Raw genomic sequence first — 16,046 nt, forward strand, 5'->3', positions numbered from 1 at the left:
TGTTTAGATGTTTCATCACAATATGTGCATAGTGCCCAAGGGGTGTAAATACTTTTTTTACATACTGTAGGTGTCAGCCCAGCAAACAAGATTGGCGTCGCCTACTGGCACCCTTTTCGACAACGCCTTGATGACAAGAAAAAATGATTTTTATAAAAGAGAAAGCGCAAATATTGGACAAAGCTGATTATTTTGGTTGTTTGACGTTTGCCTGCTTTTAACTGGGTTACTGCCCAGTTATCGAGCGATCAATCAAAAAGCAGCTCAGTTAAACAACGTCCAGTTACCGAACAAGTACTGTATGATAGAATCCTGGCGTTTAAACTCTAATCATCGCGGAGGAATGTATTGAACAAAACGTGATCGCCCGAAATATTTTCACAGATCAACGTGACCCGGTCAATTGAGTTGCATTCATAGTAGGGAAAATATACCCATTTTAATCACTCCTAGCCGTTCGACCAATTCTCATCACTTTTGCCGTTTTCTACTATTAAATCAACATTTTCCGATGTATCCACAATGGAGAATCGCTTGCTCACTTTTATTCGAGCTATTTATTTCTTTGGAACAGTCAAAAACACTTTATGAAAGCTGTAATTCATGATCAAAGTGCTGATATGCTGATAATATAGGCTGAGAAAGGGTATAGGCCCCCTATCAGAAAGATTCTATGAACGGACTCTCAAATCATAGAATCATCAGAGGGAAGAAAAAAATCGTGGACATACCGTACCACACGCTTCGAGTTCTTAAAAAACCTGAAGTTTTATGTCTTTTGCCAATCCGTCCCAAATTTTTAAATTTGCAAAAAAAAAAGTCTCAAGGCGGTCTATTTCAATGTGGGTTACGATAAATTTCTAAATTGTGTGTGCAACCAACCAAACGGGACCACGCGGTCGCTTCTTACAAATTGAGTTGTTTCCATGCATGTTTAGATCTACATTCTATACATGCAAATAACTCGCATAGGCATTTGGAAGGTGTTAGCTCTGCCGAGCTTCGGTGACCCATTTCTACGCTGGCTAGCCGAGCGCGAGGTACTTCAGCTTTGTCGACAAGCCCCGCCCTGAAGAACGTTTGGACCAATCGGATTCAAACGTTATTTAGAACTTCCGAACCCTTGTCAAATGGACAAGGACCCAGCGCGTATATAGTTGATGGTGGTAACAGTATTCCTAATTCCAGTCATAGCTCACCAAGTCGCGATGGCCTAGTGGTTAGCATTTTTGCTTACCAATCCAAAGGACGGGGGATCGAACCCCGACTCGAGCGACTTTGGTTTTTCGTTCATGTTCAGAGTTTCAAGATTTATATTTCCTATACTTTCTCGTTGGGAGCATATGGGAATCGAACCCAGGATCATTCGCTACAAAGCGAACACCGTAACCAGTCAGCCACGGCCGCTCCTTTACGATAAATTTCTAAATTTGATCAATAAAATTTTGTTTGTTCTTAGATTTTTTGGAATATTTGTAAAAGGGAGAAAGAGAGGACAAAAACTCGAAACTAAATTGGAATCTGTGTTTATTTTTGGAATTCATTATAAATGCCGAGTACCGGTCGAATAGCATAAACTTGACGAAGGCCATAAAATATCCCGCAAACGTGCCGGCTTGAAGTGGTCCAATCAAATCATTCAAGTATACCACGAAGCCCAAATTTTATTTCTACTTTTCCGTTAACGATCATCATTCATCGTCCTTCCGGTGTCCGGCAGCAGTAGCAAACGTCCGACCATCCGCAGGCGATGACAATCACAAGTTTATCGTCCCCAATTAACACCACATACCCCCGTTTCACCAGCCAACATGGCCACCACCGAAGACCACCCGCCACCCATTGACACATTAATCGTCGTTGTGTCCTCCCCGTTTTCATTCAGTGTCAGGTTTTCCGGTCGAGTAACGTCGCACCAGCCAACAAACAGGAGTCTGCGGGTACATGCGGTTCTATGCGGCTTGCTGTGGCTTTTTCAACACCCACTTCTAGCGCGGAGGGAAAATGCTAAACAAAATCTCCATTCATGAAAATGGAAAAATAAGTGAGAGAAAGAGAGAAATTTGAGAGAGGGAGAACGTCCACTGGAAAGCAACCAGTTGCGTCTACGTTCGAAGGAAGTCTTGGGCTAAGAGAAGGAGAGCATTTTCCGAACCATGCTTGTTTTGTTGTAGGTGTGTGCGTGAAAGAATAACTGGAAAGTGGTTTTGTTTATATTATGCTTTACATGGTGACTGCTTGAAAGTGATTTTGAAGATATCCGGGATAATTTGTGTATTCCATGTAACGACGGAAAAATATGGAAAAATTTCTGAATATAATTTTCTTTTTAATCAAAAAAGACTGAAAGAATATTAAATAATAATTATAAAATACTGGAGCCGATAGTGACAGTGATACATAATTCCTTTGGACCCATTCAACCGTAAAATTGCCTTACTTTTGTTTGTACCCTCTGTAGAAAGTTTGAATAAAAGCAACTAGGAATGACATTTGACACACTAATCGATTCATCGATATTTTCATCAATTCAGCAACAAGGAACTGCGTAAATATCTTACAACTTTTCGCTTTAGAGCAATTCTCCGAATAAGCTTTTTTGCATCATTTGTTTCTTCATATCCATACAAATTTGCGGCTGTCCATCGAAAAGTGCTATGCAAATACAGTCCAGACTCGATTATCCGAAAGCCTTGGAAAAATTTCACTTCGGACAATAGAATCTTCGGAAAATCGAATCACGAAAAAAATGTTGTTGGTTGTCTTATTTTTGATTGTCGAGCTCAAGTAAAAGCCAAAAATTACTTTTAATTAAATTTAATTTAAAACTGATTTGAAACAAACTTATATAACTTCAATGCTAGTGACAGCCTTCGTTGGAGTTAAGTTCATTAGCTTACAAAACAGACAGCCGCCTTATTATTGACGCTTGGGACAGCTTGTTTACTATGAAGCCCCGTGGAGAGATGTGGAAGCGCGCCTGGACCTGCCGTGGAGATAATAACAAATCGTCGAAGTCATCGGATCGAATCTTGGGACAGAGGAAGTTCATCAAAAAAGGAAATTTCACACTAATCACATGCGCGCCATGATTGTTTTTCTTTTTTTTAATTCAACTTCGAATTATTTTAAATGAATCTTGCAGAAACAAGCGTACTTTTTTTTATTAGCTTCGTCGTTGATTGAAATTCCAATAAGAAACGATTGTTTACATGTAAGTTAGTCGACGGTTAGATAGCTGTTTTCAATCTAACTTTCCTTTCCAGTGTGCGCTTTGATTTGACAGCACAGCCGTAAACCACGCCCCCTTTTTTCGTTGAATCTCTTGTTAGATAGCACAGTGTTGTCAAATACATTTGTTCAACTTACTCTGATAACTTACATCTTTTTCTGGCAAGTTATACAACAAGAAAAAAATCGCTTTTTCCAGTTCATAGGAGTTGTAGAACAAGTTGTGTTAACGAGGCGGATTGGTTATACAACCAGTTAGGAAATACGTTTATCTGACAAAGTATGTTGCTTGGGAAGTGATTTAGAAGAATTTAGGGGCAGCCAAAATGGTGGTAATGAAATATTGAGAATGTGCATTACCAAATGACTAAAAATACTAAAAAGGGGTTGCATAACTCTTTATGTTAAATGTAAAAAAATAGAAAATATGAAAAAAATGTTTTTTTTTTTCATTATTCGAATATTCAAATTCCCATATAAACCATTGGATAACACCGATCAACAAAAAATCTGCGAGGGGAATGACTGCGCAGGCTCGACTCGAGGAGGAAGCATGAAGTGTAGGGTGCACTTTTAATTTTTCAAAAATATTTACACAGGACCGAATGGTTTGTCTCCAAAGTTTGCATGGAGAATTAGTGCTATTCCCTACTCCCACAAATTGCAAACCGCCTTAATTCTCCGTATAAACTTTGGAGAAAACCCATTCGGTCATGTCTAAATATTTTTGAAAATTCAAAGTGCACGTGTTTCCGAGGACACCAAACTACATGCTTCCCCCTCGAGTCGAGCCTGCGCAGTCATTTTTGTTAAACTTTGTAGTTCAGTGTGATTTAACTTCGAATAATCGAGTTTGGATTGTGGTTAAAAATCTGTATCGAAAGTACCTGGACAAATTAAGCCGTATTTTTTATTAACTTTTTATTACCAAAAAAGAATTATTTCGACAAATTTTAAACCCAAGGTTTTTTTTTTATTTTTGTAAATGTTTTAGTGAACAAAAAAGCAATCTTTTGAGCTAAGGATTGTGACAAACGTTTTGATTTTTGCTATGCTATGATAAAAAAAAAGATTTTCGAAGAGTATTAAAATTTTCATTTAAAAAAAAAACGAAAATCGTTTTTGAATGTCAAATTGAATTTCAAATCAGAAGGTCCGCTTGAAAATTTTTGAAAAAGCCATTTTTTTCAAAACATTGTTCATACCTATGTGAATGCATCTGTCTCTAAAAAAACATTTGAAAGCTGAGATAGATCTCATTTTCATTTCTGCACATTGTGATCATCCATAAACCGCGTGGACACTTTTTTGAAAGTTCAGATTCCCCCCCTCCCCTCCCTCCTCCGTGGGCAATTTCCATACAAAACAAATCTTTTTTTGTATGGAGCGTGGACAATCGCTGAACCAACTCCCTAAAGGTGCCCATTAGGGTGGTCCAAATCCGGACTTTTTTGGGGCTACCCCCTGAAATCAAAGATTGACCCATCACTAGGCTAAATTCCAAATTTGAGCCCATTCTGACCACGGGAACCCCTCCCTCCAATCGCTTAAAGTTTGTATTGGAAAAATCGTCAAAATGTATGGAGAAAAGCAACTGTTTTACTTTTTAACCTGTGGAAGCCGCCATAATTATCCGATTCTTACCATTTCTCAAATGTAGAACCTTCATTAAATTTAGAACAACTTTCCCGAAGACACCATATTTTTAGGATTTTTTCCCGCGAAGTTATTAGCGCCCAAAACTGACCCTTTTTACGCGGCCAGCTGTAAGGGGCTACCTAACAACGATGTTTATTTCCAATTCGTACACGCACGTGCTCTCTCTCAGGTTTAAACTCTCTCACGAGCTTGCTCGCCTGCCTGCCTGCCTGTTTACCAACAAGCGCGCGCTGTTTCTCTGCTGGGACTTTTGTCGTTGTCGTCGTTTTCGTTTGCTATCCGCTGCGCTGCGTTTCTGGCATGTTTATTATAATTTTCAACTAAAATAGCAGGATTGTTTTGAGATATAAAATTTAATGTAATATGTGATCAACAAAAGATATCATATTATAAGAGCGTGTGAGAAAGAATACAATTTTGATGAATTAGTTCATCCATGAATCGTCATCTGTTCTGATCCAAACCTAATTGCAAACGTTTTGAATTTTAATTTATCTGCTTTTGTTACAAGAAATACCATGCAGTTTTTTTAGATAAAAAAGGAAGGAATTTTCTTTAGATTTTTTTTAGAACTGAATCCAAATGAGTTACTTAGAGGAAGGCCGCAACTGCAAGATATGAAGGTAGTTAACGATTGTGCAGAAAGAGATGTTTCCTGAATCGAAAAATTTACAGGTAAACTGACAAAAAATGATAAACAGTTGCAATATTTGCTGCAGGTGGCCTAGGAACACAGAAAGAAATTTCCAGAAAGAATAAAAAAATAATTTTAGAGAGTATGAATAAAAATTTGCAGCAATAATTGTAAAATTGCCTTGATTTGTACTAAGTATATTTTTGTTAAAGCAAACTACCTAAAGGAACAACATTTATATTACCTAAAGATTTGTTTAAATAATTGAATCATTATCATGTTTCTTTAGCATATACGAAAAACTGCGTGTAATGCTTGGAAAAAACAAACAAACCCTGTTCTCGTGACATTTGCTGTAATGTTTTAATTGAGCCTAAGCTGTCTTTTCTTCAAACTATTTTTTCAGCGAGGTTTTTTTTACTTTTGACATAATTTAAGAATTTATATGCTAAATATATCTCAAGACAATCCTGCTATTTTAGTTGAAAATTATAATAAACACGCCAGAAACGCAGCGCAGCGGATAGCAAACGAAAACGACGACAACGACAAAAGTCCAAGCAGAGAAACAGCGCGCGCTTGTAGGTAAACAGGCAGGCAGGCAGGCGAGCAAGCTCGTGAGAGAGTTTGAACCTGAGAGAGAGCACGTGCGTGTACGAATTGGAAATAAACATCGTTGTTAGGTAGCCCCTTACAGCTGGCCGCGTAAAAAGGGTCAGTTTTGGGCGCTAATAACTTCGCGGGAAAAAATCCTAAAAATATGGTGTCTTCGGGAAAGTTGTTCTAAATTTAATGAAGGTTCTACATTTGAGAAATGGTAAGAATCGGATAATTATGGCGCCTTCCACAGGTAAAAAAGTAAAACAGTTGCTTTTCTCCATACAATTTGACGATTTTTCCCATACAAACTTTAAGCGATTGGAGGGAGGGGTTCCCGTGGTCAGAATGGGCTCAAATTGGAATTTAGCCTAGTGATGGGTCAATCTTTGATTTCAGGGGGTAGCCCCAAAAAAGTCCGGATTTGGACCACCCTAGTGCCCATGTGGTTTATGGATGGTCCATATGTAGTCTGTCAGTAAAAATCCATTTTCAACCAATTTTTGATCTTTGAAAGCATTGGAAAGAAAAACTCTTAAAATTTTAGAAAAATTTATGGGTTGGAAGTTTTACTTGTTTTATGTGACTTCGCCAATGTTTTGAAAATGTATTTTTTTAGTAGCTGTTTTTTTACTAACATTTCCTATACTTTAAGTAAAAATAAGTATGCAGTGATTTTGGGTCTCGTGGCGCAGGGGTAGCGGCTTCGGCTGCCGATCCCGATGATGCTATGAGACGCGGGTTCGATTCCCGCCTTATCCACTGAGCTTCTATCGGATGGTGAAGTGCAACGTCGGTCCCGGTTTCTCCTGTCTCGTCAGAGGCGCTGGAGCAGAAATCCCACGTTAGAGGAAGGCCATGCCCCGGGGGGCGTAGTGCCAATAGTTTCGTTTTTTTTCGTGATTTTTCTACACAATGCCTCTACGCATTTATTTACAATTTAAATGATAATGGTGCCATTTTATAGCAGAAAATGTGAAAAACATGCAAAAATTGAAAAAGTTACTATAAAAAAATGAAAAAAATAGGTACGCAAAATGTAATGATAGGATAGAATGTACTACAGAAAACAAACATAAACTAAACAAGATAAATGCAAATTAAAATACTAAAAATGAAACAAGAAAAACATAAAACAAGAGAAGTAAAGTTTCTCGTAGAACAAAAGTTGCTCAAAATGACCTCCTGAACACGGGAAAAATAAAAATATCCGAAAAAAAAATTGGGCAGTAGACCCTCTACCAAGCTCATATAGGCGTTTGTTCTAGTTTGTCCATCCTTCTCTTCAACGTTCCGATAGCCGTGCATACTTAGACGATGTTTCATGATAAAAATGCCACAAATAAAGAATTTAAGCATAAATTTTGTTTGAATTTGTCCTTCTATGGAATAACAAATTTCTGTGAAAAAATAAATTTTTACCATGAAAAAAAAAACTTTAATAATGAAATTCCCGGGTCCCACCCCCGAGTGGTCACCCTGCAGCCCGCCTTCCAGTCGGCACCACTTTAGCATCCCACCACCCACTACGAGAGGAAGTTCGTCCCGAGACCAGGTGTGTGATTTGGCGGCTGTGGGTGGCCGGGTGATGGCGGACGACCCGACCCGACCATAGGCACGTTGGCGTTCAGCCGTTTCAGTAGGTGTCGAGCGGTGGCAGCGTCCGGATGGTCGGATGGATCGGGTTTGTTTGCTCTGTTGAGGAGGTTTCTTTCGGAAAATCACGTTTCGTCCGTTGGGGCGTGCTAGCTAGTGCGTGATATACAGTGAGGCGACAGCTGCCGGACGGATCAGTAGTCGATGGGACGTGTCAGCGAGAACATCTCAAGAATACCGCCGTTTGATGGAGAGAGTGTTGTTCTGAAGAGCAATTAAGCGCCTTTGGTTCCTGGAGGTGGGGGCGTTGTGTGATGAAGACGATGTGGGCACAGCTGGAGAGGTTATTAGGCGGGAGTGCTGTTTGGTGTCGAATTTACTTCTAGGATAATACGATTAGGATTGCCGGCTGGTGGCGTTGAGCACCTGAACAAACGGTTCGTTAATTGTGGTTTCCCTTTCGGAAAGGGAGTGTCCTTTCGTGGCATCTTGAGGCGGTGGGGTAGGTGTGTCACCTGTTGAATATGAAATAATGGGCACTTTCACCGGGGGTATGTGAGAATCGCGATAGAGTTGGCACGTTCTGTGTTTTATGGTGAGGAAAATTAAAGCCGGATAGCAAGATGTGATTTATGCCAAACTAAAGTGTTATTTTATGTTCGTTCATGTTTTCCTTTATGTTCACAATACGAAGAAGTGAATAAAATACTGTTAGCATACTTAATACAGTTCAAAATGGTCAACGACAGCTACAGTTCCTTAGTGATGGCGTCAACCTTGTCCTCGGTGGCCACCGGTGGCTTTTACAACACCACAGCCATCCCAACCAACACCACTATTGTGTCCTCGGGGATGTCCCAAGAAGAAGAACTTGAAATCGAAATGATCGTTTCACGGATTGTGCCCATCTTTTTCGGACTGATCGGAATCACCGGTCTGCTCGGTAACGCCCTCGTAGTCCTCGTGGTCGTCTCGAACCCCATGATGCGATCCACCACCAATCTGCTGATCATCAACCTGGCCATCGCCGACCTGCTGTTCGTGGTGTTCTGCATCCCGTTCACCGCCACCGATTACGTGCTCTCGTCGTGGCCCTTTGGAGAACTGTGGTGCAAGATTGTGCAGTACCTGATCGTGGTGACGGCCCACGCCAGCATCTACACGCTGGTGCTTATGTCACTGGATCGGTTTCTGGCGGTGGTGCACCCGATAGCCAGCATGGTCATCCGAACCGAGCGGAACACGCTCTGGGCCATCACGGTGCTGTGGGTGGTGATCGTGACGACGGCGCTGCCCGTTATGTTTGCCCATGGAGTCAATGTGAGTATTTTGTGGATCTCTTCTGTTGTAAGGTACAAATCCAAATAGATTTTTGAACGCTTTTTAGCTTTGAACAGATTTTTACTACCGTCAACTGGGGTGAATCGGGACTACAGTCTGAATAGGGGCAGCACGTTTAAGAGCAGTTAAATGCTTCAAATTTGGAAATGAATGTACACATTTTGTTGCTCTGAATCTGGTCTACCCGAAACCCCTCAAAAATATCAAAATATTAGGCTGCAACATTGTTAAAACAGCTGTCCCAATTCGCCCCAGACATTTGAAATTGGAATAAATATATAATGTTCTATTAGCTCACCGATTTTTAGCTCGTTTGTACCATGATATAACATACTGAAATATATCTTTAATCGAGATAGAACTGTAGATTAAATATCAGAACTGTAATCAAATGTATGTGTGTAGAAATGGAACTTAAAGTTTGAACAAGGTTAAACTTTTTCAGAAATAATATTTGTTTCATATCATAATTTCGAATCAGAGCAATTCCAGCTCAAATAAGGATTTTTTCTGGTGCTTTTGTACCCGTCCCTCTCCGATTTCAATGAAACTTTGTAGACATGTTATCCTAGGCCTATATAAGCCATTTTTGTGTATATGGAGCCAATAGTATTTGAAAATAACATTTGAGAAAGGCGTAAGGTATTTAAATATTTTTGTATTTTATAATTAAAAAATTACTGTATCTCGAAGCCGTTGCGTCGTATCAAAAAGTGGTCAAAGACAAACTTGTAGGAAATTGGACGAATTGGACGGTCTTTCTAAAAGAAATACGCTGAAACATCAATACACGCCACATCTATGAGATTTTTTGATTTTTAAGTCTAAAACTTAAATTTAAAGGTGATGTCACGATTTTTTTTCGTTCAAAATTTTTGAGGAAATAGCCTAATATGTTACCAAAAGACTGACGAAGAATGTAGGATGTTTTGTCTCTCCTAAACAAAATACATAAATCATTTACTAAAACAGTTTTTTTTGAAAGGTGGTCCAAAAGTCAAAATTTAAAAAGAACGGTATTAGAAATCGATTCTTTAGATAATTTTACATAAGAGTCAAAATTATGGGATATTGGACGAGCTTTCCGGTAAAAATATTTACGAGACTGAAAAACCAAGTCTGTCGTATAGATTGCCAAAAACCACAAAAAAATCCGTTTTTTCAACATTCCCATTCAACATTTGCTGTATCTTCCCAAGGCTTGGACATAGGACCATGGAAAATGTTGAGACTTCTATGTAAAATTGTCTGGGGAATCGATTGCCACTACCGGGTTTTAAACATTTTGACGTTTAGACCACTTTAAAAAAAAATGTTTTAATAAATGATTTTTGTATTTTTTTTTAGGAGAGACATACCATCCTGCATTTTTCGTCAGTCTTTTGGTAACATTATAGGCTATTTCCTCAAAAATTTTGAACAAAAAATAAGTGACCTTTAAATTTAAGTTACTTTTTATTATTGACCCTGAGTTAGGCCATGACTCTTTTTACTTGGAAGACGATATTCGAAGAAAACCGACAACTGGTAGTATCAAGTGGTTAAGAAGCGAAAAAAATCACCAGATCACAGACGGGATTCGAACCCGTACCACCCAAGTAACATTTTTTCCAAGAGTTCTACAAGAGCAAGTTTTAGACTTAAAAATCAAAACATCTCATAGATGTGGCGTGTGTTTTTGTTTCAGTGTATTTTTTTCAGAAAGCCCGTCCAATTTCCTACAAGTTTATCTTTGATCACTTTTTGATACGATGCAACGGCTTCGAGATACAGTAATTTTTAAATTACAAAATACAAAATTATTTAAATACCTTACGCCCTTCTCACATGTTATTTTCGAGTACTATTGGCTCCATATACACAAAAATGATTTATATAGGCCTAAGATAACATGTCTACAAAGTTTCATTAAAATCGGAGAGGGTCGGGTACAAAAGTATCAGAAAAATTTCTGATTTGAGCTGGAATTGCTCACCATCTAAAAAGGGTTGCAAAATGTCATCATTAATATATTTCAGCACTGTCGTTTTTGGTGATGATAAGTAGGCCGTTTTAACATCAAGATAGACAGGAAAAAAAATAGGATTTTAGAACAATGGACAAAAAAGCTCATTATATCACTCATGTGATTGCCGAAAACATCAACTTTTAGCACTTTTATCGAGAAGTAATATTTTTTGATACTGTTTTAGGCTCTGTAAGACTAGTGCTGGCAAAACATTAACTTTGCCTAAGATTTCTAATACCATGTAAGAGAGTTAGTTGTTGTTCATTAGTTTATTGAGTTAATGATGAATGTTGATTCCAAATCATGTGTTCTTTCTAAATAGTTAAAATTATCAATTTCTTCGTTTCACAAAACCAGAGAAAATCACTTTTTCAAAGCAAAAATTCGACAAGTTGCCTTATGTGTGGAACAAATTTCCATGCGTTTTCTCAGCTTGCTGTTTTTGCATATGGGATATTGTCAATTGTCAATTGAAATCAATAAAAACTTCAAGCAAATTGCAAACCATACAAGTTTCAGATTCTAGTAAGTTAAACTAGAGTTGTGGAACAAGCACAACCAACGTTATTGCGAAATAAGTAGATCCTAAACGTATTTTGATTAAGTTGACCGTTATTCGAAACATGCAACCTCACATCTTAGTGATAATACGTGTGTATAGCCGAGAAAAGCAATTGCTAACATATGTTTAGTTGGCCGGCTTGTTTGCCCGAGTACATCGTGTGTCGACACACATAAAACACGCACGTACAAAGTGTCCTCCCAACTGCTAAACACTTTAAATGCAGGTCAAGACCACTCCCGTACCACAAAAAACGAACTTTATCTTCAGTGGCAGCTGCTGCTTCGGAAAACTGTTCTTGGAAGGTGAGAGAGAGAAAAACTTAAGGAAAAGAACTTGACTTTGGAGAGCATCACTTAGTCACGGACAGCTCGGAAAAGTCAATTCCCGTCGTGAATGACCCCTTTGATCTGTGTTTCGAGTTGTTGGAAATCGTCGAGCGTAATAAATTATTCAGAATGAAACTTAGACACCCTTGGGAAAACGAGCTACTGGGAAACTTCTAGCGTGAAGACCGATTTCAAGAGGGTATGATTGATTTAACTTTTGACCTTCGAAATTATGGTGGGTGGAAATTTTCAGAAGCTTTTGAAATGTTTAAATTTAAATTTTATACTTATCTGGGAAAACATTGATTAAAAGCTATTGTGAATCAATCGTACTTAATAGATACGTATCTACTCAAATAAGCATCCAGTTTCCAGCAAATTTCAGCGTGCCCGGGTATGAATTCCAAGAATTGTCCTTTTAAATCGCTTTAATGTTGCCGACCACAACTAGCAGCCAATTTTCCACGTTGAGATTTCCATTTTCATTGCCAAAAGCTGGTGGTGGTGTTGGGAACCATTTGAATTCAATTCCATTCGAAGGCCCACAATGGTTGTCCGCGTTGCGTCCGGTGACCAAAGCATGAGCTTTAGAATGCCGCGTCGTCCGTGGCCGGTCCGCATCAAAGTGGTATTCCGGACGACGACCGACTATGGGATCCGTTCCGTTTTTCCATGTGATCAAGTATACTCAGTTGGACGAAATCCATTTGATTGATTGAAAAGTCGTCGTACCTTGTTCAAAATCTTGAAACATTATTTTTTTTTGCTGACTTGTCGGAAGTTATCAAGACGATAACTAAATGATGAAAGAGATACAACATTTTGTTGAAAAATCTTTCTTGTTGAAACATCTGTCACACGTTTGAGAATGATTGAAAAAGTTCTATTGAACGTTCTATAATTTTTTGTTACTAAAATAGAAAATTGTTAAAATGACAAAAATAGAGGTATTCCATATTGATTAAAAATAATGACACGCATTTTTTTGCGCTTGGAATCTTGGCAAACTCATGACATTGGCGTTGAAAATCTGAGTGCCGAATATCTGATTCAAGCAGACCAAATGTATCTAAATTTTGTTCAAATTTCTGGTATAGTTGTAGAAAAACCTTTTGCAACCCTTTCTCAATACAATCCTTACTCGATTATCCGAAGGCGTCGGAAAAACTTCCTTTTTTTCATAGTCTATTTTTTTTTATTTTCCAGCTTCGGATAGTCGAAGCTCCGGATAATCGAGTCTGGTCTGTATAGTTTGACATAATTGAACCCAGGCTGATTTTCATTTTCATTATATTTGTAAAATTACGACCTACAACCAACTCTAAATTTCTGATAAAACTAGTTTTTGATAAATGTCGAAAACTTGTAAAAAAAATAATACCAATCATTTTTAAATCATAAATCAAATTTGAAATCGATAAGTACTTTACATTTTTTTTAAAACCCGTTTTCAAGTTAAAGCTACTTTTAGGTTTACACTTTTGATTTCTTTTGTTTTTTTTTTTAATTTTAAAAATATTTCTTGGAAGAAAGCAGGCAATCAGGCAAACCCTACAAAAGAAAAATATTTGAGCTTGAAAACTTTCCTACAATTCTGGAGTTTTTTTTCGAAAAAGTCCAATAAACCAAATTTCCAGTTTTTACTTTTTTGGGTGTTTTTGAAACCGCCTTGAGTCCGGGATAATAAAAAAACACCCAAAAAGCAAAAACTGACAATTTGGTTTATAGGACCTTTTAAAAAAAACTCCAGAATTTTCTTTCAGGAACTTTGAAAATCGGGCCATAAGTTTTACCTAATTAGCCTGACTATATCTCGAAAATTATTGATGTGATGTCGTTGTTAAAAATGACACTTTAGCGATTTTTTTTAATTTTTAATGATAGTGAATTTAAAAATCAAGCTTTTCTTTTAAAAGGGTATATAAATCGATAATTTTCCTAACTGAGCAGTTCTCTACGGAATCGGTCTTTTTTCTTTAATTTTAATTTTTATATTTTTTAATCCGGCTGAAACTTTTTTGGTGCCTTCGGTATGCCCAAAGAAGCCATTTTGCATCATTAGTTTGTCCATATAATTTTCCATACAAATTTGGCAACTGTCCATATAAAAATGATGTATGAAAATTCAAAAATCTGTATCTTTTGAAGGAATTTTTTGATCCATTTGGTGTCTTGGGCAAAGTTGTAGGTATGGATATGGACTACACTGAAAAAAAATGATACACGGTAAAAAAAAATTGGTGATTTTTAATTTAACTTTTTGTCACTAAAACAAAAAAACACTATTTTTATTTTTTTTTTATTTTTTGATTTGTTTTAGAGGTCATAAAATTCCAATTTTTCAGAAATTTCCAGAATAGGCAAAAAATCTTTGACCGAGTTATGATTTTTTGAATCAATACAGATTTTTCCAAAAATCGAATATTGGTCGCAAAAAATTTTCTACTTCATTTTTCGATATAAAATCGAATTTACAATCAAAAAGTACTTTAGTGAATTTTTGATAAACTGCACCGTTTTCAAGTTAAAACCCTTTTTAGGTAACTTTTTAAGGAATAGTCGCAGTTTTTCATTTTTGCCCACAATTTTAAATCATGAAACATTCGTGGAATTTTCCGATATTTTCGAAAAAAAACTTTCAAAAATTTTAAATTAGGGCTAACATTTCAAACGGGACAAACATTCAATATTACGCCTATTCAAAATGTTAGTCTTGATTTAAAATTTTTGAAAATATTTTTTTCGGAAAGATCGGAAAATTTCACAAATGTTTCATGTTTTAACGTTGTAAATCGGATTTATAGTTGCTGGGATATCGACATTAGAAAATGGTGGGTTGTTTGGGTGAGACTTAGAAAACATGAATTTTCCTGTTTTTTAACGTTTGCATGGCAATATCTCAGCAACTATGGGTCGTATCAACAAAGTTCAATAAAGCAAAATATAGAGAATTTTCTCAGCTTTTCAAAAATATTTTTTTCAAAGGTGGGCAAAAATGGGCACTAATTTTAAAAAATGAAAAACTGCGACTATTTTCAAAAAAGTTACCTAAAAATTGTTATAACTTGAAAACGGTGCAGTTTATCAAAAATTTACTATTGTACTTTTTGATTGCAAATTCGATTTTACATCGAAAAATGAAGTTGAAAAATTTTGCGACCAATTTTTCGATTTTTTGAAAAAATCAGTATTGATTCAAAATATCATAACTCGGTCAAAGATTTTTTGCCCATTCTGGAAATTTCTGAAAAGTTGGCATTTTATGTCCTCTAAAACATATAAAAAAAATAGTGTTTTTTTGCAAATCAAGTTTTAGTGACAAAAAGTTAAATTAAAAATCACCACATTTTTTTTAGCGTGTATCATTTTATTTAGTGTAGTCCATATCCTTATCAACAACTTTGCCGAAGACACCAAATCGATCAAAAAATTCCTTCAAAAGATACAAAAAATAGAAAGATTTTTGAATTTTCACATATCATTTTTGTATGGACAGCTGCCAAATTTGTATGGAAAATTATATGGACAAACTAATGATGCAAAATGGCTTTTTTGGGCATACCGAAGGCACCAAAAAAGTTTCAGCCGGATTAAAAAATACAAAAAAAATCGAATGACCGAAATCTCAGAGAATTGCTCAACTGTACATTTTATTCAACTTGAAATTTCTTAAACCCTACTGAGTGTATCGTATTATCGTGCTTCACGAAGGGATTTGATGTCTGGGCTGGGCCCCACTAAAAGCTTATTTCACGTTGATTTGGATTCAGGGAGCGGGGGTGTCACTGAATGAAACTAGGATTGGCGTCGCTTTACCAAGACCAGCGGGTGACGGGTCAAGGGGTGAAAAATTGTTCGTAGTACATGCCCTCGGTCACGCCCCGAGATCCCGAGGGTACTCCCGGGGGATCAAATCTAGGATTGTCTCGGACCAAATAAGAGGACCCCCGATTGTTTAATGTCACGCGTGACAAAAGGGTTCTCTGGTGTTTCCGGGAAAATGTGGCTCTCGATAAATCGAAGGAGTGACAATTGGGATCTGGAAGAGTTGAAATGTTTGGACTGGATGGAAGAACATTCAATTTTCGA

General features: G+C 37.2%; 1 protein-coding gene across 1 annotated transcript in view; it reads left to right on the forward strand.

Annotated features, from left to right (window-relative positions):
- The first annotated feature begins 7,774 nt into the window (after nucleotides 1-7,774).
- LOC120416327 (allatostatin-A receptor) overlaps nucleotides 7,775-16,046 on the forward strand; it is a 122,302-nt gene continuing 114,030 nt past the window's right edge. Inside the window, exon 1 of the mRNA XM_039578057.2 lies at nucleotides 7,775-9,037. Within this exon, the coding sequence (XP_039433991.1) occupies nucleotides 8,453-9,037 (585 nt within the window). The 5' untranslated portion in view covers nucleotides 7,775-8,452. The remainder of the gene's footprint in view (nucleotides 9,038-16,046) is intronic.

This window comes from Culex pipiens, chromosome 1 (assembly GCF_016801865.2).
Source record: "Culex pipiens pallens isolate TS chromosome 1, TS_CPP_V2, whole genome shotgun sequence".
In the NCBI taxonomy this organism is placed as follows: Eukaryota; Metazoa; Arthropoda; class Insecta; order Diptera; family Culicidae; genus Culex; species Culex pipiens.